Here is a 26,681-nt window from a genome sequence, read left to right on the forward strand (position 1 = left end):
TTGTTGCCAGTCATTATTATTGTTTTTTATGCTGTAGTTACTTATTTAGATAGTTTTCCTTTCACAGTAAGATTCCCATGAGTAGCATTCTGAAAATTGTTTCATATGCTGTCAGAGCATAATGGAAGTTTATCAGATTTAGTAGAAAGGTCAAAAGCATGCTGTTTCTCTCAGTAGCAATGAACCATTGTCTTTTTTTTTTTGTTATGGGTTTCCATTATATTGGAACTCATTACTAGCTTAATTCCAGGGTTTGTTTGGAGTATGCAAAAATAGTTTATGTATTATGGTAATTCATATTGTAATAGTTATAATGGACTACTGTATTTTAGAGTTGTTTCATGCCTGCCTAAGGATGAGTGTAATCATATTTTTGTAATGTATTGTGCCTGAAAACTACACTACTTTATGATGTTTTGTTCTAGTTATGGGTTTGCTTGGCCAGAGTATAAATTTTGTGGTTAACATTGCATCCAATTAAGAATATTACTATGCTATACAGTCTTCACTAACCCTGAAACAACCTAACAAGTATTTAATGCAGTTTCTAGTAAATAAAAAAATTACCCTTGCTATGTCACCTTCTTAAGACATGTTATTAGTGGAAGGGAATTTAACCCTTTGTGTCTTCTTTCCATGAACCTGGAGGACTTGGAAGGAGAAAAAGAGGTGATGAGCGCCGCTGATTCTGACCCCCTAGATAGTGTGTGACTCACGCTAACCCTCCCCGCTCTTCATTAGTTGATGCCCTAAGCCACGTTATTGTGTTGTAGTAAGACCCTATGTTGTGTGTATGTCAGTGTGGTGGTGTAGATGTGTGTGGGTGTGTGGGTGTGTGTGCTTCATGTCAAAACAAACTACCTGTTTATTTTTGGTATTTAGAAAGTACTCTTTAATATATAGAAGTAAATTAGAACTTGTAGAAGCCCTGTTTTTGAGGATTAATTGTAGGTTATACAGTAATTGTTTATCAGTGTAGTTTATGTCACTGTGTGGTATCCTGTATTTGCATGATTTATTGTACAGATATAACATCATGCCTCCCACTTTGGCACTTACATAGGCATTGTACAGTACTTCCAGTTAAGTTATGCACATACAGTAATTTATGTGTGTGTGTGGGTACATATGTTTGGGTGGGTGTGAGTGTTGCAGTTAGTTTTTGTTGATACTTTTCATTTTGCTTGCTTGTTAAAACCTAAGCTCTGCATGTCCTATTATGCATACTAGTTTGCACGTATATGTCATGCATGCCACTTACAGTACACTTGTAAGGCACCATTGTGGGGATCGGCTTAACTTGTTATTATGTAATTTTAGAATAATAAAGATATCTGTAATAAGTTTTTCTTTTCAGGGAGTTTTGTTGAATATTTTAGAAATTTGTACATAGTTGTTGCCTCTACTCATGCTCATGGAAAACTCATTAATTTAGATTATAAATTATTAGTGGTAGTCTTTAAGAGAAGCTTTGTAATATTTGAAATTTGTTTTAGTTTTATAAATCATGGTCTTATCTGTAAATCTGCATTTGATTTAGATGCGACCTCTCAAAGTTTTTATATTTTGGTTCTTTTTTTTTTTTTTTTTTACTATTTACCACTCCTTCAAGAAAACTTTTCAATTAGTTCTTATGAATTACAAACCTTGTATTTTATTACCACCATCATTCCTGGTTGGAGATGGGTAATCAGTTCTTGAATCACTGTAATAATGAGCAAAGGTATTTGAAAAATGGAAGTGACATCTTCTGAATGGGAACCTTCATATCTCAGAAATACTCCTTTTATTTTACCTTCCTGATCATCAGCAGTTGCTAACGATTGCACTTTTCACCTGACCTTGCTGTTCCATCACTTTTCTACTTTGCCTTTCACAGCAATTACTTTATCTTTTGATGATGTAGGCATTTGTGAAATTTTACCTGTCTTAGTCTACAATATATCTTTTGGCAGAATTTCTCTTTAAGGGGTGCTTATGCACACTGCAGCATACAGCAGACATCACTAAAGGCTCATTTCAGTGGTCCTTTGACCAATCGCTTTAGCATTTGTGTTTTTTGACTCTGCTTACTCTTCCAGCTAGATTGTCAAACTTCCATAAACCCTATCAGATTCCAGTGATAAAATTACGTTGTCTGTACGAAAATTTTAGAAATTTATTGAAAGTATTTTGTACATACTTTCAGAGTCTGTGATGTTAAATAATGTCATCTACAGGAAAACTATAAATTTTGTTATAGTCCTTTGTACATACTTTCAGATTCTGATGACATTAAAATTGTAATATCTCCATAAAAACCAAAAAGTTGACTAAAAGTATTAGAAGGAAAAGCCAGTATAAAATCATTTATGATGATTATGACATCTTTTATAGATGGCCAGCTGTGGGAAGGCCCAACAGAAATAAGTATTTCATCATAAGAAATAATAACTACAAAAGTGAAATATTGCTAAATTAGATAATCATTACAAGCAATTTTTGTGTGTATAGTATCATCTTTATGAGACACAGATTGTTTGGGAGGGTCCAACAAAAGCAGATGGTTTATTTTAAGAAGTAATCTCATAATAACTACTCAAATTAAATTATAATTAAGAGAAAGCTGAGTGTGAGGTAGATTTAGTTTGGTCAGCTAAAGTCAACAGTGGCTACTGCAAGCTGATTTTATGGTAATTTTCAGAAAAAAATTATCTTTATGAAGAGAAAAAATTTATGGAACTGAAAAATGAATATTTAAAAACATAGTAAAAAGTGTCAGCAGATGTAGTTGCAAAAAATGGTCGTTAAAAACTTCTGAAGGGGTACTAAAGTCAGCAGATGTGTGTGGTGTGATACTGAGGAAGGATGTAGAGTAAAAGAAACATGATGGTGAATCAAGATGTACAAGTGCAGTACAAAAGAAGAGAGTCTGCATACTCTTGCAGATAACAAGCAGGGAGGAGGATAGAGAGGTATATGAGGGGAAGAGGAGGAATGCTGAAAGGCAGGTGTTTAGGGCAAGAAGAGTTGGAAGAAAGGAATTCAGAATCTTGACATAGCAGAAGTAAAAGAGAAGATTTTCAGGTTGTGGGAAATAAAAATGTGTAAAGGACAAATTATATACAAGATGAAAATGGAGAAATTACATAGAAGCAAAGGAATTCATGGAACTATAGAAGCAGAGTTTTGTAAAACCTCTTGAATGAAGTGAACAAATATGAACCAGAGGATGTTGGTATAATGGACTAATAGACAATCTAATATCTGAAGAGGATCCTTATGAAAATGAAGTTGAACAGCCCTAGGACCATCTGGAGCAATTCATTTGCTAAAAGTGTTGAAGAGGAATTCATTGATGGGCTAACCAGAACATGAAAACTTGGTAAAGGAAGGATTAGGACCAGAAGAGGGCCAAAAAGTATAACAGTAATAATATTGGGAAAAGATTGGGAGAAAGGCTGAGAAAAATGAATGAGTTATTAGTCTGGTTTTATGCAAGAGAATATCAGGCGTTGTTTATAATAAGGCGTTGGTTTTATGCAAGAGAAATCAAGAGGCGTTGTTTATAATAAGGCAGTCGCAAGAAAAAGGTTTTATGCAAGAGAAATCAGTAGAGGCATTGTTTATAATAAGGCAGTCCCAAGAAAAAGGTTTTATGCAAGAGAAATCCGTAGAGGCATTGTATATAATAAGGCAGTCACAAGAAAAAGATTTTACGCAAGAGAAATCAGTAGAGGCATTGTTTATAATAAGGCAGTCACAAGAAAAAGGTTTTATGCAAGAGAAATCAGCAGAGGCATTGTTTACAATAAGGCAGTCACAAGAAAAAACCATGAAAAGAGGAAGTGGTTATGTCATGTATTTGTGGATCTTTAAAAAGTAGACAGAGTATGGAGATATCAAAAAAGTAGGTGTATGTAGGTACATTAAGTGGTGTTGCTACTATACTAAAACAAGTGATCTAGAATGAAGACTGGCAGGTGTATCAGAAATATTTTGAGGTAAATGGTGTTGTCCATCATGGATCAGCCCCAAGTCCATTGCTGTTTATGTTATTAGTAGAAGAAGGCAGGCTATATGCAGATGACCTAATGTTAACAGCAGAATCAAAGGAGAAGCTTGTATAAATATTTAAATTATGGAAAAGTGGAAGGGAAAGAAAAGGGGGATGAACATCTACTCGAAGTAAAAAAAAAAAGCTTATGTTGTCTAGAAAGGAAGCAAAGGAAATAAGTAATCAGGAAAAGTTTTGTAGGAAAGGTGCGATGGAGAACTCAGCAATGTCTGTCAGATGATACAGGTGGTGTCACAAGGGAAGCTTAGGATTGGAAAATACATATGGATTAAGAGAATTTTGATGTTCAAATATATATGAAGACCACACAAGAAAGAGATGAAGGTGAATCACCATGTTATGATGGAAGGGCATTTCAGAGAATGGAGGTAGAACATTTCTATTACCTTGGGTATGTGTTGAACTGTGGAGCGGGTGCTGAAAGGGTAGTTAGAAAAATAATAAAAACAACTTGATTAAGTTTGACAGAGATTGCTTAAATACTGGTAAATAAAAGTACCCAATTAGTAAACCTAGCAAAAAACTAGTGATGTATGCATAAGATATGCATTACTCTATGCTGCTGGAACTTTGGCAGTGACAAAGAAAATTAAAAGATTTTGAAAATAAGTGAGCATTAAATGCTAGGATTCATGGTATGATTGTGATTGAAAGGTCAGTGTACAAACAAGGAAACTGTAGAGTTGTTTGTCATCCAGTGACTAAAAAATAATCTGAGATCTCAAAGATTGTGATGTTTTGGTCATGTGATAGGCCAAGGAATGGTTGGTAAGAGAAAGGAATTTGGAAAGAAGCAGGATGAAGTCCAGTAAGAAGGTTAAGGAAATCATAGAAAAAGATTGTAAATGAAGGCCTAGACCTGATAAGAAATGAGGCATAAAGTGCAAGACAGTAAAGTAGTAAAATTATACAGTACAGTACTTAGACAACAAGAGTCTAATTTTTGGACAAGCTGTATTGTTCTCTGCCACTACATTTTATCAGTTCTCTTGGTTTCTATTCTGCCTATTTTCAACTTTGCCACACAATACTCAAGTTTTCACCCTTTTAAGCAAAGTTCATCAGCCAGGCCTTGGGGATTATATAATTGGGACTCAGTGGTCTGTAATAGTACCTTTAGTAATAATAATAGTATTACAGACCACTGAGTCCCAATTATATAATCTCCAAGGCCTGGCCTATGAACTTTGCTTAAAAGGGTGAAAACTAGAGTACTGTGTGGCAAAGTTGGAAATAGGCAGAAAAGAAATCAAGAGAACTGATAAAATGTAGTGGCAGAGAACAATACTGCTTGTCCAAAAATTAGACTCTTGTTGTCTAAGTAACGTATAATAATAATAATAATAATAATAATAATAATAATAATAATAATAATAATAATAATAATAATACCATGGGACACCAGAGTGGATGAGAAAGAGAGGAAACATTGATAAGTATCAAGACCTGAAAATAGAAATAAGAAGGATAGAGGATATGCCAGTGGAAATTGTACCCATAATCATAGGAGCACTAGGCATGATCCCAAGATCCTTGAAAAGGAACCAGGAAAAACTAGATGCCGAAGTAGCTCCAGGACCCGTGCAGAAGAATGTGCTACTAGAAACAGTGCACATAGTGGGAAAAATGATGGACTCCTGCAGGATGCAACCCGGAACCCCACACTATAAAAACCACCCAGTCAAACAGGATAACTGTGATAGACCCCAAAAAACAATAATAAAAAAATAAAAAACCATAATAATAATAATACTACAGTACCTTATATACCCCTGTATATTCAGCCAAGTAAAAGATATGATTTCAATCATCATCTGGTAGTACAGTATGATACCAAGGGTTATATCAATTATCTTTTAACTTCTCTATAATGGTAACTTGATAGTGGGTCTGCCATTAACAAGAGTGTATTGAGAGTTAGGAAAATTTAAAAATATGAATATTTTTTCTTTAAATAATTGTCATTTGGTATATTTTAGATTTACTGTTTTTATGCCAAGTTCTGTTGGAATAGTATGATTCCATTCCCAGACTTATTGATTGACAATGCTGTATTTTTGGTTGTGGGGATATTTTAATGCTTGTTTAAATTGCACTAGTAAATGAGAGTTGCCTTATCCAAAAAATATAAGACATATTTAAGCAAGAAACATGTTTTAACAATTTTCATTATGAAATACAGTACAATTAAAGTCTGGTAGGAGAAGAAATAACTCAAAGATTAGGACTGCTTAACTTGAGGACTTTCATTTTTAAATGAGTATGTGCGACAGTGAAAGCTAAATTACGTTGTAGGTAGTAATTTTTGTTTTCAAGTAAATGTAGGTTATACATACTTTTGTTAAATTAACTTGAGATTTTAGTGGACATCTAAGTGTCCATATTACCTTAAAACCTCTGTTTCTTATTGATGTCATACTACCCCATTAAGGGTAGATGAGCTGAATGCTGAGTATCTGTATAAGGCTGCAAAGTTATGGTCAACAAAGAACAAGACCTCTCTCTATCAGGGGAAGCCCCCACTGTTCACCTGTGAAATGCTCCCATTCATGAACTTGATATTATTATTATTATTGCTTAGTCATTGAGACCACCAAATCTTTTCCATGCTTTCTTAGGCCTTAAGGATTTGCTCTCAAATGGTTTTTGAAAATTATAGCAAGATAAAGTTAATGAAGTTGTACAGTTAATTTGAAAGAGACCAGAGGGAATGAATGGAAAGTAGAAGGCAGAGCGATGTACCTTTGGCTGAAGAAATGCTGTATTTTAGTAGAGAATTATTCACTAATGTGTGATTGCAGTGTATTGAATTTTGATGCTTAAATATTTGTCAGTGTTTTGCATGTTGATGTAGCTTACATTACTCAATCGGAAAATATTTATTTTGTAGGCGTGTTTATTTATTATATTGAATGTGCATGCAATCAAAGTCAGTTGCATATTCACCGTGCCTAATGGTATGAACCGTCAGCAAGGTCATCCAATTTGATATGGAAATTGTGAAGATAGTTTCATAGTCATATTTCACTGGAGCAGTGGCTGAAATAGTACTTTTCAACAAGAGTTTGAGAAGCCACCTTGCATTAGAAGAAATAAGATTGAGGGGAGAGGCAGGGGAGGACCATTGGTCAGCTTTCTTGCCTTAGTTCAGTCCTGCCAAGAAGTGTAAAGGAGATGAAGCATCCCACATACAAGAGCAATATTTCAAACAGGAATGGGTAAAGTCAGCATCAAGATTTAGCAATAGGGGTTAAGAAGAGGACATACAAAATTTAAACAAAGCATATTTTACTAAATAACATTGCACAAAAGTTAGGTATTTTTTGTAACAGGCTTTTTCTCTTTTTCTTATGACTTTCTCCTCTTGAGGAATTGCTTATAATAAGCTTCCTTTCATTGTGGTAATTGAGGCTAATTCACTGCATATTTATCCCTTGTATATATTAAGTATGCAATGCCTGTCGTATGTAGTGTACACTCAAAAACAGCCTACATCCATTGAGTGTTAAACACTTTAAAACATGATGGAAATTCAGTCTTAGTTACAGTAGTATGAGTTTCAGTTTGTGGTATTTGCTGCGTATATCTTCATGCAGTTCCAGCTAATGACATTGAGGCCTTGGGAAAAAGGAAATAAATTGAAAAGAATGTGGAGATGTAGAGTTGCCAGACATACTTCATCCTGGGTAGTCAATCTGGTGCCAGAGCCTCTAGGCGTGTTAGTCCCTGTAATTTCTTGTATATTTGAGGTTCCATCTCTTTATCTATGAATTGAAGTCAAATTTTGATTGGTAGTCTTTTTATGGTAATTTTTTTTTTTTTTCATATTGAAAAATCAGTTTTGGGTTTCATAGGTGAAGCAAATTTGCCTTATTTCCCACCCCATATTTGATGAGGTTGGTGATGAGTGATAGTTTACTGGTTGTTTTTAAGTGGTCTTATGGTTAAAGGGACCCTTTTTGAATGAGATGCAAGTCATCTGAAGGTTGTTGCAATATACTAGTATTATGTGTAGTTTCTTTCGTAGTTGGTCTCATTTAATGTTATTGCACAAAATGATTAAAAATAGTACCTTATTGACAGTGACTTGTAATGGTGGTTTTTCTCAAGTAGGTGTGGGACCTTCCTCCAATATGGAACGTTAAGTGGTACAACACATTATATTTCTCAAAGATCTTTTGATTGGTATTTTGGGTTTTTCATAGTTAGATTTCAAGTTTTATTCTTCTTCAATGATAAGTTCTGTTGTGGTACATTGTAAAGAATTTTGTTTTTTCTAAAAATGGTGTTAGTGATCTCCTTCACAAGTATGTCAATACAAAGGCTCTCCACACCTGTGAAGATATTTCTTCCATGTGAGGAAAATCCACAGTCGCCTAGAGAAAGTTGGCAGATAATTTCAGAAGATATTTATCTGCATTAAGGTTACTGTGGCCATGTGCATACTCCATCGTTTACAGTCAAAATGAGATTGTGTTTTGAACATTTTTATTTCTTGGGGTTCCTTCTAAAGGAGCAGGTAGCATTTTGATCGCTAGAACAGCTTTGGACTCGAGAGTATTTTCTGCTTCAATCTCCAGTAATTGGAGTGGTAACTGTCAGTGGTGCACCTCTGGACTTGAGCAATTCTGTTTCAGGTTATCTGGCAACTTCAAACGTTATCTCTTGAATCCATCACAAAGTTTTAAACTGGTTTCAAGCAAATTGCTGTAATTTTGAGTTTGTAATAATTTTTGTGATCATACCCAAAATACAGCTCATAGATTGAATCTCTCATTCTTTGAACAATCCTTGTCTCCCCCCTCTTCCTCAGATTAGCTAGTCAGGGCCTTCCTCCTGTTTGAATATGCTTTCCTTCTTTCTATCTGGGTTCAGAAACTGAACTTATAGAGTACTGTACAATATTTTGTGAATGAACCTTGTGTTTTAGAATGTTGTAAAATTGTGAATTATATTTTGTATGCATACCTAATTGCGCATGTTACAGACTATGAAATGAAAGGTTAATGCAGAGTATGCACAAGCATGTGGAAGTCACAAAGGATACATAATGTACATGTAAAGTTTTCATTTACAGCAAAAATTATTGCAAGCAAGCAGCACAATTAATTTTTACTCCAGCACTGCTATGATGGATGCTGTCTCAGAGAGGATGTGAGATAAACAGCTTTTGCAAAGTATGTATGAAAAAAAGTACACAGCACTGCATAGGCAGTTATCAGCACCATAATTTGAGAGAAATACACAGCATTAAGTAGACAATGGTGGTAAAACATTAGCTAGAGAGAAGCACACTACACTAAATAGACAAATGTTTACACATTAGCTTGAGAGAAATGTGCAGCACTAAGTAAACAAAGGTATTAATCCATCAGCTTGAGAGAAATACACAGTACTAAGTGCACACAGTTGTTAAGTTAGGACATAAGCTTGGACTGGTAGACAGTCTATATGCTGAGTTTTTTGAACTCTTGATACAGATGTTGGGAGAAATATTCCCTGTATCATGATACTAGTGTTTTTCCATTATTGAATTTTTGACATTCCTCTGTTTAAAACTTGTTTCTTCGTTTCTCTCAGAACTTCAAAAGTCCAGTTTCATGTTTCTTTAAGCACTATGATGTTTTAGAGCTTATCCCAAAAATAGCTACATGGTTACTGGGATTTATGAATTACAGAATGGTTTGGTTCGAACTGAAGGCGCTTTTTATCTTTAGCATCTCTACAAGATATTTATAAACAAAAGAAAGGAGTGATGTGGGTCATTGGTAGAACCCTGACCTTATGTTCACAATACTTCTGAAGTTGGGTTCCCTCTTGCAGCTCAACCAGTCCACCCAGCTGTAAATGTATACTGATACTTAGCTGGGAGTCCAAGGCAGAGGGGAGAGGAGCTAGGAACTTTACTGCATCCTAGTATGCAAGTGCCTCATGAAAATTTTTCCATTGCTGTTGGGTACTGGACTGACTTTGACTTGACATCTACAGGTTTTCAAGAGCCCATTTCATCCTGTTGTTTCAAAAGTGTTTCTCATCATTTGATATATAAATGCATAAAAAATGATTCTTAATTTTGGGATGGGTATTATTGCAGTGCAATACTCTGGCTTATGCTGCCCCATTGAGTTCCTTCATTGTGGTCTGTCAAATTGGATACACCCTAAATTACTTCCATGTTTGTTCCTGCAAATATAAGCATAAAAGACTGTGTGCACTTATACATTATATTGTTCATTGTAGCAGTAGTGTATTTTCTGCATAGTTTGAGTGAGCAACTGGTATTTTGGAAATGAAAGTGATTACTATTTCAGTTTGTTTCTTTGAGGACAGTCAGATGTTTATGGAGTTACTGTATTTGTATTCTGGAAAGGTCTTGGAAATCATTTGTCTTTGTACAAGGGCTTGTGTTTAAATGAGGATCATTGCCGCAAATGATGATCATAAAATTGTATTTGTATTTTAATTTTACATAATTTGCTTCCTTTGGCATCCATACAAGACAGAACATAGCCTCTCCTTTTCTTCCTCCGCTTCAAAAAGAAAGTTACCTATTATGGAACAGATGTGCTGCATCGCTCGCATCACTGATTTTTGTTTTTCAATATAATGCAGATAAGCTTTAAAATTATGGTATTCCCACTTTCTAACTGATCACTATATTGTTACATACTGTAGAACACAGATATGTAATTCAGTAAATAGAGTCTGTATGTATATTCAACATTTTGGGTTCTTGAACTTTCAAAAACTGGACTTACATCTCTTGGTACTGATCATGTTTATTTACTGTATGAAATATTCGAGTCTTCTTGACCATGCTAGTAGGTGTTTCAATAGATCATGCTAATAAATGTCTTAGCAATGATGTGGTGGATTCATTGGGTCTGTCTGCATGTATTTGATATTTAATACTCTTTACTTTGTGCTTCATTCCGTTTCTGGAGCATAGTGTATCTGATGAAACAGAAAATAATGCATTCATGTTAGGGTTTTTTGGTTTTTAGTTCATTAGAGAATTACACTTTCTGTACTGACATCAGAACATTAGGATTTAGTAAGAATGGGTTTAGTGGAGGCAGTTGATAATATTCTCAATTTTGGCTTGAGGTATTTTGAGGAAAAGAGGGCAAAGCTAGGGGGTAAGGAGAGGAGAAAATTAAGCATTATATACTCTTATGCTTAAAATATTTTACTTGAGGCATACAAAGACAGACAAGTAGAAAGGGTCAAAATTGATTAGTGTCATGGAATATACTGTTTTCCTTAATTTTATGATTGTATGTAATAGTAAGAGTTATCAATTATTCCATCATAATATGCTATTTCTTGTTTGCAAAGATTAGGGATAGAAAGTCTATCTCCTTTGATTTTTCCAAGAAATGAGGGGTAAAGTTGAAGGTGGAGAGCTTAGTGGGAAGAGACCAAAGCAAAGCATCTAGTGCCAAATGAAAATAACTAATTACTTTTAGTAAAATGCACTGTGCTGCGTTAAGTTTGGGGCCTACGGTATAGGCAAGTAACAGGATTCAGAGGTTTTTTAAGGAGGTTTTGCCTATTGCTTTGGAAGTTGCTAGAAAAATTGTGTGGGGGTTTAGAGAAATGCCGTGTGGGTGAATTTTTGTAATTGTTTTTATGATATATTTGACTTGTATAAGTTGTGATTATCATGCTTCTATTTTTATGGATTTTTTTTCATAGAAGTTGTGTCAGGTGAATTTAATATAAAATAAAATGTATATACTGTACAAGAAATAACCTGCAACAGCACAATATGTTCACTAGTAACTTCCCACTTGCAGTGTTTTCTTTCAAAGAGGAATGTTAAGGAAGCATTACAGAGGGTTTTTTTTGTACTGGTAATGGAAAGAAGCATTTGTTAGGTTTTATGTAATTTCATATTTATGTTAGTTCCTTGAATTTAAAGGCAGTACAGTAACCAGTATGATGGCAGAAAATAATGTGGTCACTTTCATACCATTACAATATATGTTATTTAAATTATGTAGTATTTTTGCAAGACTAGGGTAACCATGTTCATTTCTTATATATATATATATTTTTTTTCTGTTGTCACAGACTGGCCGACGTGGTCACAGTGGAGTGTCTTCGGATTCTTGTGTTGCGCCGCCTTCACCTAGTGGTGGTGGTGGTGGTGGTGCAGCCTCCAGTCTCAGCCATCAAAGTGAATCTCTTTCACTTCCCGGAACTCCTCTCAGCAATGCTTCTGCCATCAGCAGATCATCTGATGCTTCCGTCAGCTCTGCTTCATCCACCCGGGCTTTGCTGTCACATCCAACAGATGGGTCCCCTTCTAGTGTCGTTTAAGGATGGTTCTTGAAGTGTATTGAGGTTGTTTAAAGATCGGTCTGATAAAGATTGACTGAAAAATATAATTTATAATTTAAGTTATTTGCTTATCAAGTAGTTTCTTCAACTCTGTTGGAATCAGTCCCTTAAGGGTTAGAAGATGGAGAAAATTTAAATCCTTTTTTACTGTATGTTACATCTTGGACTTTTTATACTCAAGTAAGTACTGTTTACTGCGTAGTGCTTGTGTCGATAATAATTGCCTATGTCTAAAAATTAAACATTTTACTTGACATTGTATATTTATCTTGTTGGAACAGGCTAGCATTCACAGTGTTATCAGTTTTTTCATAAGGACTAGGAAGTAATTTCCAATTATCTGAAATATTAATATCTTAGAAAAAAGGAAAATTTACTGCAACTTTCTTGGAGTACGTGAGAGGTTTTCAGCCCAGTCCTTCAGATTTTGTGGCCCAAATTGGTGTTTGTTGCTTTTAATGAGAGGATATACAGAATATCTGCAACTACTAATGTATTTCTTTTAATGAGAGGATTGTATACAGAATAAGATATATCTGCAGCTACTAACACGGTGGGAAAACAACTCTTTGACTTTCACCGAGAGTCAGTTTATAGGAAATGGGTAGTGAGTAGGGCTTAGCTTTGTGCATCTTTTGTTGAATAGTTTTTGGTTTAGTTGTTCTTTTTCAGCAAGGTTTTTAACCATGTTTTTGCTTTGTGTTATTGTATTATTTAAGTGTATATTACTTTGTATCTCCTTGAATCATCATATATCCACCATCTCATGCCCCACTGGAGTGACACAGAGCCAGAGGCGTGGCTGGAACAGGTGGAAAAACCTCTTCTCTTAGTACAATCTGACTGATAAAGTTTTGAATATTCCTGTACAGTATCTGTATATGGTAATTTTAATGTTTTGTTAACACTCTTAAGACATTTATATCTGAATTTCTGTTATCTTTCAATGACATTAATAGTGTTTTTGCAGGTTTTTTTTCCATTATACATATTTCCTATGAAATGATTTGACTTGAGGATAGAAGCTTGCTTATATTCCTTCCTTTTTGGTAACTTTGTTTTACTTATGATGTGCTGACTTCTTCAAATAGCTCTAATTATTGATAATCATCAGAATTCTAGTTATGAAGGTTTTGGTAGGGGTTATTTCATGATTTGTGATCTTGTACCAAAAATAATGGCTGCTTTGAAGTTTATTGTACTCTGTAATTGATTTTTCTTCTTGAATTCAGTGATGTACTTCATCTTTGGCAGGTAGTAGTTGATAACACACTTCAGTATTTTTTTATACAAAGAAGCTAAGATGTGAAATCAACACATCACAAATTTGGATTGATGCTATGAACTTCACATACCTACGCATTACAAACACTGAAGTAGAAGTTAGGGTATCCCTGACCATGTTCACTTTAGCAGACATAATTGGGTGGAATTTAAAGATGTCAAAGTGAAAATGTAAACAGTTAATGCGATTTCTGTTTAGGTTTGATAATACTGATTAAAGTTCATGCGCAATTTACAGATTTAAACATAAAAAATGTACAGGTCTTGTCATAGTTTGCTTGTGTTGAAGTACTGTACCGAGATATGCCCCCACTTACCGTGTACGCATAGGGTAATTTGACCTGTGGTTGGATAATGGGAAATATGCATAAACTGTTTAACAGGATTTCATGAAAATTGTAGCCACATATGTTTCATTAGACACTAATGTTTCTTAGAAGTAGTGAGGTACAAAGAATTACGTGAATAAAGGAAGAAAATTCATTAGTCCCAAGGTAGGTAAGTGAATCCACCTGTTAACTGTAAATATGCTACCCAAATAGAACATTTGGAGACAGAATCTTGGTATGTGCTTATGGTTGGATAAAAGACTGCAGCTCCAAATATCATATCAAAACCTGGTTTTCCTTGGGATATTAATATTTTGGCAGTTGGAATACATCACTGATTTTCTCTTGATAAAAAGAGGAGGAAAATATTTCACTCTGCTCTTTGGTATGTGTCCAAAATTTCATATATTCTTTAGATTGCTTCCACTTCTTTGATCTGTTATAACAATTTATGCTTGTACTATATTGTAAAGCATTGTGAAAGGTGTTTGTGGTTGTGAAGTCTAAGTGGTGTTGAAGAGCATAATACAGTGTGATTGTGAAAAAGTAGTTGTGTTGGAGATAAATTAGCCATGTGTAGTTGATATGGAAGGGAGTTGAGGTAATTTTAAGTACATTTAAATTTCAACCCTAGGCATTTTGTCCTGCTGAGAAAGTTACGTCCATGTAGATAGTGTAAATAGTGAAGTTATTTATAACAGTGCTTTATGAAGTAAGATTTAGCATCATTTAAATCCAGTAAGGAGAAAAGGAAACGTTTAAATACAGCAGATATCACAATGTTGTAATAAACATGATTCTTTTGAGCTGGTATTTTCAGTTTTAGGTTCATTATAGATCATATGCAGCTTACAGCACACTTTGGTCATCTCTGTCATGCAAGCTCAATGTCTCTCCATCAGCTCTTCTTTATCCATTATCTCAAAAGCAGTTGTATTGCACAAGGATTTAAGGTGGATATTTTTATTTTAAATTTGCTTCCTTTGAATGTTGATTCCCATTTCTAGACACTCAGGACTTGTCCGAAAGTATTTCCTAAATGAATTGTGAACATTGGAGTAAGGTGAAGTTAAAATAAGTTGGACAGCTGGGTAAGAAGAGACAAAACAGAACAGTGGAGAAGTGAAAGGCAGAAAGGAAAAGGAAAATTTCCACTTTTACTTCTTTTATTTTACAAATCGTCCTAAGTTTCAAATGTAACTATTATCAGTTGAAACATTAAATGATGATTAGTTCTGTATTGGTAATCAAAGGAAACCCATCTTCTATAAGCTCATCGCTGGTACCCTGAAACACTTTAGGCTTTGTGTGATTTAGGTTTTTTTTTTTTCCAAGAACTTGAAGATAAGTATCATTGCAAACTTTACTGCTGTTTAAAATGATAGCAACTCTTCTGGATAGTTAGAAAATACTATTGTCATTGGACAGTCTGACCAGACCTAGTGTACAAATTTGCCTCCAAATGTTAAGATTGGTTTTTTGGTGTCATTCAAAATAATTTTGTTTTGGTGTCTGTTGTTGTAATGAGAGAATTTCATTCAAAATAAGAAGTCATGGTAGTAGCTGCTAATGCTTTAGGCTAAATTGTGCTCCTTTATTTTTGAAAGATCTCGACATTTATGTTTCTCAGACTTTATCTTACAGATTGATCCTCTACTTAATTTTTCTAAGTTATTAGATTTGATTTTGAAATACACATTCATATTCCAACTACAAACACATGAATTCTTGTAGCCTTAATCAGTGGTCTTCCCTATCTTTATTTAAGTTTTTATGCCTTTTTTTCAAAGACTATGTATCTCTTTTGTAGACATTCCATAACTGAAATTATGACTGGGAATATACTTGATGATAAAACCAATCAGTTGGTGCTTTACCCAACAAAGTAAATCTTGGGAGACCCATGCAATTAAAGAAATCAAAATATATTTGAAATTTATATTTACTTTCATGTGTTCAATGGGATTAATCACAAGAAGCATTTGTCAGTATTTTTCATGATTATATGATCTTCCCAGGTCATCATTTTTTTTAATGGTTTAATTATTTAGATCAGAATACTGTACTGTAATAATTTTAATAACTAAATCAGATACATTATTTCAGGTGAGGACACAGGTAAAAACATGCTATGGCATTTGTGTCCATTTACATGAAGAAGGAAAGTACAGTAATCCTCCTTCACATTTCCCAATAACCCATGCTTATCCCTTTTGTTATGATTATTTTTTAAATGAGCAAACCACAACCATCATTTTAAACAGGAATCATGTTGAATGGGAAAAATCCGAAAATAACTATCCCTCAGACTTTTTCAGGGATATATAAATTGATGTACATTTACATTTCTACCTAATTTGTGTTTTTTTTTGTGTTTTTTCCTCATCTTTTTGGGAAAATTAATTAGGCAGTTCAGCTACCAAGTAGGTATTTTCTTACTGGAATCAGTATTTGCTTGTGGGTCATGCACTTGCTATTTGTTGCCAAGGTCACCATAAAAAAATTTCCATGTATTGTTTTTTGTGATATAAGTAATCAAGGTTTACTCATATGTATATCCTGCTAAAGGAAAAGACAAGGTGTACAATGTACATAATGTATTTGTTAACTGAGGACAACTCATCTTTTGTCTGACTCGTCTTTTTCCTGACTAACATAATTACTTTTATTTGGGCTTATAAATACTTGAGCAGTTAGGTGCACTTTTCTGCAGTGTCACACTCTTTATTATTTTGAAGATACAATATGTTTTTTATTGTCTGTAAGCTGTGGCTACCACTGTTTTGGAAGAAATGGCCTTCAGTTGTATTTGGTTTCTGCAAAGGTTCAAAACTATTCCTTTCTCATATGTGATAAGTATGCCCATTTTATAATAGAGTTACCATATCAGATAAATGAATCTCGAGTATTTGACACTTGAATGATATTTTTTGCATGATGTGACATACTTTTTATCATTTGCCTGGAAGCCTATCTAGTTTTCATCATATCCAGCTTTGTGTGCATGTGTGTGTGTGATGGACCAGGGACTGAAAGTGCTGATTTTGGTGTAAATGTGAGTTTTTTAGTGTTTTTGAAAATACTATAAACTGTATGTTTTGAATGAAGGAATTTCCACAACCTGTTTTGTGACTGTATTTCCCGTTTCTTTCTGTGATATTTCTTTGATTTAATTGTAAAGGGTGGGTAACTGGTTGATTTGTTATATGAAAGTAATTTTGTTAAGGAACTTTGTATTTAATTCTTTAACATATCCCACATTTTATTATTGAAATATGGATTGTACATTAAATATATTACTATACACATACACAGTAGATTTTCTTTTACCTGTGAAATCTTGGTATATTGTATATTAGAAATAAACTTGAAATCCTTATGCCATACAAGGACTACCATCTTCACCATCAAAAGGAATTTCTTGCCATTTTGTCAACACCCAGAATTATTTACTTGTCCCTTTCTAATCCTTTTCTAGGGAATCACAACCAAAAATGAAATATCACTTTTCAGCATGTGTATCTTTACCTTCCTACTTGAACTTCATACAAATTTTTTACATTTAAGAGCATTCATTATACCATTAGCACTTTGCTTTTCGGCAGAATGATACATAAATTTCTCAGCATTTCACTGTGATATTCTCCTCTAGATAAATAAGAGGCTATTACAAATTCATGAATAACTCATCTTCAAAGATGATGAGGAAAATTAAACAAGAATTGTGACCTAGGCCTAGCTCTACTTGATCAACTTTGATCAACACGGCGTAAGATTTGGTTGACACGGACACAAAATAAATTTATTTAAATTGAGTCAAATGATTCCCAGGATAAACACTGTTACTTAAATGAAAAAAATAAAGGAAATGTAAGTTTAGTATCATCAGTACTTCCAGATCACAAGTATGATGTACTATTCCACTGCTGGCCATCTGCTCCTCTTTCCTGTTGGAAAAGTCATCAGAAGATTTGCAAGCATGAATCTACATGCATATCATGGAGAAGTTTGGGAATTGTCATTAATTCTGTGATCAATAATATTCCTAGTCTAAGGGAAGTGGAACTGAAAAGGACATTATCAACACAAAACAGAAAATTTTAGGAAATAGGTAATCATCCAAGGCTTATCTTTTACTTGGTGACACATGGTACTTACAACTGGCTGGTAATATATTTCCTAATTATACAAACCAGTGCCATTTTTGTAGGAGTAGGCTGCAACTTGGTGCAAATTGGAATCACTTACTGATACTTAGTGATAAAGTAGTTAACTGGTGGTACATGGATGAGTTGGGGGAGATCCCATTTACCTACCATTACCAAGCACTTTCCCTTCAGCATCAGGGACCAAGTTGGGTGGTTGAAGTGGAATTAGGATAAAAAGACTCTGGTTTGTATACCAAGAAAAACACGCTTCAAAAATGTATTTGTTCCTACAGAAATAACAACCAAACCTTTTATTTAGGAAATTTACTCAAGTGAAATCTCCATTTGGGAGTGTCACATTCCCAGTCATGATAATGAGTAGGGGAGTGAAGACTCCAAAAACCTATTCGTCCTGCCATAGGGATGACAGAGCAGTTAGGCCAAACTTAAATATGTCTCAGATCTCACCCAAAAAGGAAATCCTGCCAAGTGTAACCCTTTGCAGGGTGACAAGATTAGAGGCAGATAAATCTGGCCAATACAATTTATGGGTTAAGGGTGTTGCTCTAACCCTCCACCTAGTTAAAAGGGAGGGAGAAGTCTCATCTTAACACCTGACGCTCTAAGATTGGGAGTTTGACATAGTAGCTACCTGCACCTTTGGCAAGTCTAGCATGTACTTGGTCTAAGCTGCTACCTCTCAAGAGGGAGTAAGAAGGACCATTCAAACATCAGGAGCTTCTTGTTTAGCTGTAAGAAAAACGGGTCAATCATCAGTATTCCTCAGAGTTTGAACAGCCTTTCCCCAAGCGAAGGCGTAAGGAACATTCTGTCCGAACCCCGTCCTAGTAGCTGAGCTGGTTTGTTAAAAAGTTTCCAAAGCTCAGAATGTAACTGGCTGACAGCTCACAGCATAGTGAACTGCTCGTTCATATATCTGCCTAAATGCTACTCTCAACAGGGGAAAGGATGAAAAGGATTCCCATCATTTTAAATACATACTCCCAAACACACTACACTAAGTACAAGGGTAAGAAACACTACTACACTTTAAGTACAAGGGTAAGATATAAGTACAAGGGTAAGATACTGCTCATCTGAAAGAGAGCTCAGGTGTTTAAACAACCTGTTGGGTAGCTCCCACAGGTCCTACTGAGAAAGTCTGTATAGACTTGTGGGCAACATCCCTCAGATAGAGTGAAGTAAAAGTCATAAAGTTCTGAAAAGTGAGGGGCATACCCTTAGGTCTGGCTTCATGAGCTCTCAAGAAGAAAGGGAGACCAACCTCATCCTATATACCTTTTTGTGGTTATCTGTACGGAAAGCCTTCTACACTCTGGCCTCTGGGAGTGGCTCTTTTTCAAATAGTACTCAACTGTGCAAAACGAACAAAGCAGCATTTCATCAAAGTCATTACCTACAAAGTCTCGGAAAGACAGATCTTGAGTTTTTGTCACAAACTCAGGAATGTTGGAAAAGGAAAGAGATCCCCACCGAAGGCCATGTAACTCCCCAGTCCTCTTTGCCAAGGCCAAAGCTAAAGGAAAAACAGTCTTAAGCATCAGTTTTCTGTCCACTGTAAAAGACAAGAGGCTTGAAGGGAGCCCTGGTAAGGCTCTGAAGAATGAAGGACACATTCCAATTAGGGGAGCTGGAGTTCCCATGATTGGCAAAGCTGTTCCAAACTTCTCAGTAGCATAATGGAGAGGTCTAGCTCCTTCAGTATGAAAACCTATGACAAACCTGAGCAATAGCCTTTTACTGGAGAAACTGAAAGAAGTTTTTCTTAGTGAAGGTGGATGAGGAAGTCTGTGATCTGCTGAACAGATGCTCTGACCAGAAAGAAACCCCCAATATGACATCAATCACAGAAGAGGGCCTACTTTCATTGGTACACATTCACAGAGGAATGATAAGGGTATCCTTACATCTCTGACAGCCCTGCAAGAAAAGCCTCATCTAGGTGCTGGAAAATCTCCATACTTGAATGTGCAGGGAGTGGACTGCCTAATGGTACCTGCAAACAGGCGGCTGACACAGGAGGGTGGGCCACAGAGGTAAATCTCTCAGTGCCTCAATCAGAACAGGCAGTAAATCAGGATACCACTCAGCTTGTAGCCAATAAGAAACTGCCAGTCATATGAAGACAGGGGTGACAAACACTGTCTATCACTTGCGAAGAAGTTAGAATGGTGGAAAAATAATGTCCAGGTTGTCCCAGCTTGTTGAAAAGCATCTTTCATCACTGTAGGTTTTCTGTTCAGCCTGGAGAACAGATCAAGCATAGCGGTCTAACAAGCAGATTCTTGAATGAGCAAGCTGAGAGAGGTAGTGGCACGGTTCCTGTCCCAGCACGAACTACAGCTTGGCTTTGGCAGGTGGTTTTAGGTCATCTGATGTCTCTTAGAGAAGCTTGCGCCTCATGGGTGAAGTCATGGCTGCTTCAGTGACAACTGAAGTGATCAGATTGACTGCAAGATACATTCCAGAATATTCCTACTACCTACAATGTATCTTGCAGTCAATCCGATCACTTCAGTTGCTGCTGAATCAACCATGACTTTAACCATGAGGCACAAGCTTCTCTAAGAGACATCAGATGACCTAAAACCACCTGCCAAAGCTGAGCTGGTAGTTCCTGCTGGGACAGAAACTCTCTCAGCTTGCTCAATGAAGAATCTGTTTGGTATGCTCTCTCCACTGCCAAATTTCTGAGTGTGCTGAACATGCCACCAGGAAAACTCAACTGTAGAATCCTGGAGACTGGCATTCCATGACTTCTATTAATCCCTTCTCCAGCATCACTTTCAGCTCTGCCAACAAGGCCAGACATCCACAAATCTGGAAGACATGCAGTAATTGGAACATGTTCGGTGTACCCGAGAGGGCAGTATGAACGTACAAATTACTACTAAGACCGAAGGCTCTACCCCGTGCTCTTGCCAGTAGAGGAAGGGGATCAACATCCTCAGCAACTCCTTCCCTTCTTCTTCTCCCTTTCCTCCCTTCTTGGCACTGCCAGAGGAAGGAGGACAAAAGTAGTACTAGAATGATCCCCTACTTTCTTAAAGGAAGAAGACTGGGCTACATGTCTGGGTTCCTGAAGAGAAGGCTTTTTAATAGATCCAGATCTGGAGGGCTTTGCTAAACCCACTGGTTTTGCAGAAGTTGCCTTTAAATTTCTGATAAGGAGAGACAGCAGTTATTAAAGCACCTCCCTCAAATCAAGTGCTATCCCTCCCCTAAGGAGCAGCACTCCCAGGTGGAAGTGGAATGGAAGATGAAGGAATGCAGGAACTCAAAAGGGTTCAGGGGCATCACCAAAAGGGTATTTCCCAACCCACAGACAAAGCTGGTGAGTGCCTCTTATCCTTCCTCCTCCTCTTTCCAAACCTAACCCACTGAGGAGAATCCCAGACAGCACATTCTCTAAAAAGTCCTAGTAGAGGACTTTCCCTTGCAGGCAGAACAAAAAGTGTGAAGGTTAGTCAATGCTGTAAAGGCAACATACTGTCCACAAGGGGGGTCCACGTCCTTCACATGATGCTCATGCTTCCTCTCCAAGAGTAAAATCAAACACTAAAGCAACAAAAACTAAGAATAAAAGCACAATTATATGGCAATAACTACATACTCATCCAAACATCCAAAATTCTCAACAATCAAGTAGGAACTGAAGAGCACAGCACATCTATTCTTTATGGCAGCTGGAATGAAAGTAAGCGTGACTGTTGGTGAGCAAGGGATACTCTCCCATTCACACCCCCCACCACCTATTAAATACCTCAAGTTTTCAACAACTGATAACAACTCACACTGAAGGATACTCTTATGTAAAGGAATCTGGTTTGTATTTACATGTGAAAAAATACAAATTCTCTAAAAATATATTTGTTCCAAAGAAAATACAAACCATTGCCTTTAATGTAGGAGACTCAATCATTTGGTGAGAGGTCATCTCCGTGAAAAGTAACCCACCTGGACATGGCATGACCCCAGTCAAGAAAGAGAGAGCAATGATAGCAATGACTCCTGTAATCTCCTACTTGGTCTGGCATAAAGATGCCACAGCAGTAGGGGCCAAGGCCTGAGAAGGAGTGAAGAGCCTCACTCAAGGAAGGAAGGATGGGAGAACCAAGTTATGTCCTCATATGCCTAAGTGTATACAAATTGGACTGCAGCTATATCTGGCTAATACAAAGTGACTAGTTATGTATTGGGCACTTTCCACAGACCTCCCCTTGCCCCCTTGTTAAAGGTAAGAGCAGGAGACATCTCAAATATGAAGCAATAAGACTGGAAGCTCGACTTCACAGTTACCCCTATCCTTGTCTAATTCAATACATACAGCACATGGACTTAGTTGCCACTCCATCAGGGGATTAAAAGGTAGAAAGTCAAGAAGAGCCATTTTACATTCACACCCCAGACTTAGCCTACACTGAGCTAAGAGTAATCGGAAGAGATATTACCCTGTCCAAATGGTGCTGGGTGCCTACGCAACTTGTAGAGCAGCTACCACAGGTCCTAAGGAGAAGGTATCCTGGGACTTGTGGGTGACATCCCTGCAGCAGAATAAGGTGGAGGTTGTCTTAAGTTTTCAGATACCTATCCTCACTACTGCTACAAAAAACTCACAGGGAGCAGCAGTAGATGGTTACTCTCATGACTTGGCCAAAGCTAAGCAGTTGAGGAATGCTGAAAACAATGGAACCCATGGAGTACTGAGGGACGGTCACATCTTACAAAGGTACTCATTCAACAATAAGTTGGTAAAAAGTATGGGCATGTTCTTAAGCATCACCAGAGGAAAATCCAGCAAGCATACCTAATTCACTACCTGAAGAGAGTAAGTGGGGGGTCACTCACCTTCCCACAGGTAATTTTCCCTGACAGAGAGAGAGAGAGAGAGGGCAATGGGCATGGAAGGGGTGCAATGAAGTTTAGGTGGCCTCAGGAGGAAGGAACTGAAAGAGTTTAAAGTTTTCCCTCACTATGATACCAGCAATTGCTTCTTAGCCTTCTCCTTTTCCATAGCAAAGGCGACCACTTAGCATACCTGTACTTCTCGCAAGTTCGCAAGTTGAGTCAGGATTAGGGCCTATCCTAGAGAAGGAGTAATGATGTGGGCCTATGAGGATATGGGACATGAAGCAACTCACATCCCCCCCCCAAAATCCTGCTCCACACAACATTGTTGTTCGCGTTTTTCTCCGTAAGGAAGAACACAAACCAAAGGCAGAAATTGTAGTTTCAACTTAACTATCTACCTGAAGCAAGCACGATATTGTCATTTTACAGCAGCTAAAGAAAAAGTGATCGGTAATGGAAGGTCAATATAAGGTCTTCCACCCCCACCCAGTGGCCATCATGTTTCAATAACCAATTCCTGTTTACACTGAAGAATAATACATAGCCTACTAGTAGGTGAAGATTTGTATTTCTGTAGGAGCACACACAAATCTGAACATTGCCAGCCTATTACACAACAATAAATGATATATTATAAATGGTACATGCAGTCAATATCAGAGTAAAACATTCGTACACCAGGTATGGTAACAGCCTAAATGCTAACTAGAAATTTTGGCACTGCAGGAAGATGACTCGGCATTAGGCAAGCTTCAAATTAATGGTAACGTGTAAATAATGCGTTACAACTTCATTAATAGACACTAACAGAACGAAAATGCCCTAGAATAACCTAATGACGGAAGGACTAGGTCACTTTGTAATATTATTATATAGCAAATAAGAACAACATCGATTGTGACACCACTAGTTCCGACCAAATCTCGTATTTTCACTTTTGGCATTGCAATAAACATTTCAAAAACACTATCCGTTTCAAAGGACCAAAACAGATGAAGTGGAATATCCAGAGGAATTCTGTAGCCTAGGCCTAGCTCTACCTATTCCCCATGCGGCAAGTTGGGTCGGGTTGACTTGAGTCACACGAAGATACAGTAGGAAGTGAACTAACTTACTCAGTTAATAGTTTCTGGGTAATCCTGCAGTTTAGGGGTCCAAATTCACTGCTCCCTTGCGTGTGTTTCCTTTCCTGTTTTCAATTTCTTCTTTCGACAGATCTGCAAACAGACCCGCAACTGTGTTTCTGGGACTGACCTCTCAGGAACCAGGAACCAGGAACCACGTAGGACCTGGCACGGGCTCTTGCTCTTTAGCAGCCACATTTTTATCTGAAAAAAATGAGCAGTTTATCTGCTTACAGAAGCAGAGGTTTACGATTTTCTCAACATTCTATGGGTCCGTATCCCCTACGACATCTTTTTGTTTACGTTCCCCATTCAGTCCCGTTTTTGTTTGTTTATTTTTTTTTACAATATCTGCTTCTGTAAGCAGATAAACTGCCCATTTTTTCCACGATTCAATTTTTGATAAATGTGTGTGCTGATCTTGACTTTACGTAACACAGTGAATTTGGACCCCTAAACTGTAGGATTACCTAGTTTCTGTTGCCACCCCTCCCATTGGGGGAAAGAAAATTCATACTCTTGCATAATTTAGTAGCAAAGTAAATATCTCTATATAATGAAATTTAATAACAAAAATTATTTTAACGATTAGACTACGTTACCGTGACAAACTTAGACAGATCAAATGACATGCTATATTATGCGGAATGCTATAACCTGTGACAATATGGTGCTTATGAATTATGATTTGTTGGTAAAACAAGTATTAGCAGTAACTGATAAGGCAAAACTAATTTTTAAAAATTCCCACAAGAAAAGAAAGAAAAAATATGGATTTGAAAGGCACACAACATACGATCTTGGTACAGAATATTGGTGGAAATAACGCTTGTAATTCTTAAGCTTCACTAGAATTACCGTAGACATCATCAGAGAGATTCATAAAAAGTGGTGTGAGGATGGTATGAAATGTGAGGACAATTAAAGGAAATGTCTTGCAGATAAATGGAACAGTCTGTAAATGAGCCTTTCTACAAGATCATGTCCAGTGTCTGTTACCTGTACCAAGCTGTAGCTAAATCATGTCTGTTATAATACATGAGTATTGTACCAAACTGTTTTACTGTTAATCTTGATAACTGAATCAAAATGCCTCCAACTTCAAAAAATCATATGTTGCATACAGCTTAAATTTACTGAATCGTAAAGCAACAGACTTTATGGGTGTGCTGTACATTACGGAAGGGAACAAAACTCCTGTCAGCAGGGAGGGAAGAACGTTTTCTTTTGTATACCAAGTTATAGGAACTTCTGGACAATGAGAATATGGTTGTGAAATCCATGGTTATCTTAAACTGAGGAGATTATGTTTTTTCAAATATTTATTTTTATGGATTTTTATTTTAAGTGGTAAATGTTATTCTGTTTATTTTACGGTGAGCTGGGTTCATGATCATTTTCAATTTGCAAAGTAAACGGTATTACGAACTATGGTATTTTTAAAAACATTTTAGAGGACGCAATATTTCTTTATCATTAATCATGTGAATTTTCCACAAATGCCACTAACTTCTCAAGCAAACTTTTGCCTAATGAAATAACGGTGTAGAAGATCATGGAAAAATGGCCAATACAAAAGAACGAACAAATAAATGTAGCCCTGTGTAAATACCTAGTGAAAAACAAATTAGCAAGAAAATTTTCAGGTAAATGTGCGTCGCCTCTTCCGATATCTCTTAACTTACAATCAAGAAAAGCAGTGACTTTAAATGCAACTAGAATCTTTCAGAACTGATAATGCACACCTGGCGAGCAATATTCACTTAAGTGCTGCCGATTTTTTTTTTTTTTTGTGTGTGAACGTGAGTCTGATAAGGAAGCAAGAAACTACTGATTTACAATAAACAAAAATTGGATTTAAGATTTTTCAACAATGGTTTAACAGAAACACACTACATACAAACTAAATACACCTTTACTCTTTATGAAGAGGGACAGGCTTAACAAACATTTAGAGAAACTCCTCAGAGGGAAACTGCATCAAATGCCTGAAAAACACAATCAGCTCATGCAAGATCAAATCAAGATTTGGATATTATAGCCCTTCAATAAAGTGACACGTCAGATTTGAGCCCTGTAACGATTGGACCCAGGGCTGGTTTTTCAGATTCAGGAATATCATTGAGAAGTCTGAAGTACTAGCCATAAGGAAAGGATAGAAATTCTTTTGGTTGGAAGTTCTCAACCTAACCACCTTGTGACAAACGTAAGCAGAGGTGCGAACACTTCCCGGAGGATGAATGAGAAGAAATGGCAGGATGGGAAGTGTAACTGAGGTCTGGAGAAAACAAACTTCGGAACAAGACAGGAAACGAAGCAGATGTAATGTAGTCGGCTAAAGTAGAAACTGGGTGAAAACAAGAATTTTGGAAGAAGGCAGTGAAGATGTATCCAGGGTGGACGGGTGAATAAAGGGCCATCCTCCAGACCCCGTCAAAGTATGATGATGAACATGTCTTCGCTCAATACTTACTGTACATTGTATCCGTGTGTGTATGCATACTCGTACAAGTTCTTGAGG

The 26,681-nt window shown here is 36.5% G+C and overlaps 1 protein-coding gene and 1 long non-coding RNA gene across 14 annotated transcripts in view; one reads left to right on the forward strand and one right to left on the reverse strand.

Annotated features, from left to right (window-relative positions):
* Positions 1-17,328, forward strand: part of Mrgn1 (Mahogunin ring finger 1) — a 109,869-nt gene extending 92,541 nt beyond the window's left edge. For 5 of the 13 annotated variants that reach the window (XM_067109081.1, XM_067109077.1, XM_067109084.1 and 2 more), the window contains 2 exons: positions 649-669; positions 12,134-17,328. In XM_067109081.1, the coding sequence (XP_066965182.1) occupies positions 649-669; positions 12,134-12,382 (270 nt within the window). In that variant the 3' untranslated portion in view covers positions 12,383-17,328. Of the gene's footprint in view, positions 1-648; positions 773-12,133 lie in introns of all 13 variants that reach the window. The other 8 variants (XM_067109082.1, XM_067109078.1, XM_067109085.1 and 5 more) reach the window with 3 other exon arrangements.
* The window catches only part of LOC136841796 (uncharacterized), a 15,902-nt gene continuing 885 nt past the window's right edge, over positions 11,665-26,681 (reverse strand). Inside the window, exons 2-3 of the long non-coding RNA XR_010854085.1 lie at positions 26,634-26,681; positions 11,665-12,437 (exon numbers count right to left, since the gene is read on the reverse strand). The exon at positions 26,634-26,681 is cut by the window's right edge and continues 75 nt beyond it. This is a non-coding gene — a long non-coding RNA (uncharacterized lncRNA). The remainder of the gene's footprint in view (positions 12,438-26,633) is intronic.

This window comes from Macrobrachium rosenbergii, chromosome 9, assembly GCF_040412425.1.
Source record: "Macrobrachium rosenbergii isolate ZJJX-2024 chromosome 9, ASM4041242v1, whole genome shotgun sequence".
NCBI classification, from domain to species: Eukaryota; Metazoa; Arthropoda; class Malacostraca; order Decapoda; family Palaemonidae; genus Macrobrachium; species Macrobrachium rosenbergii.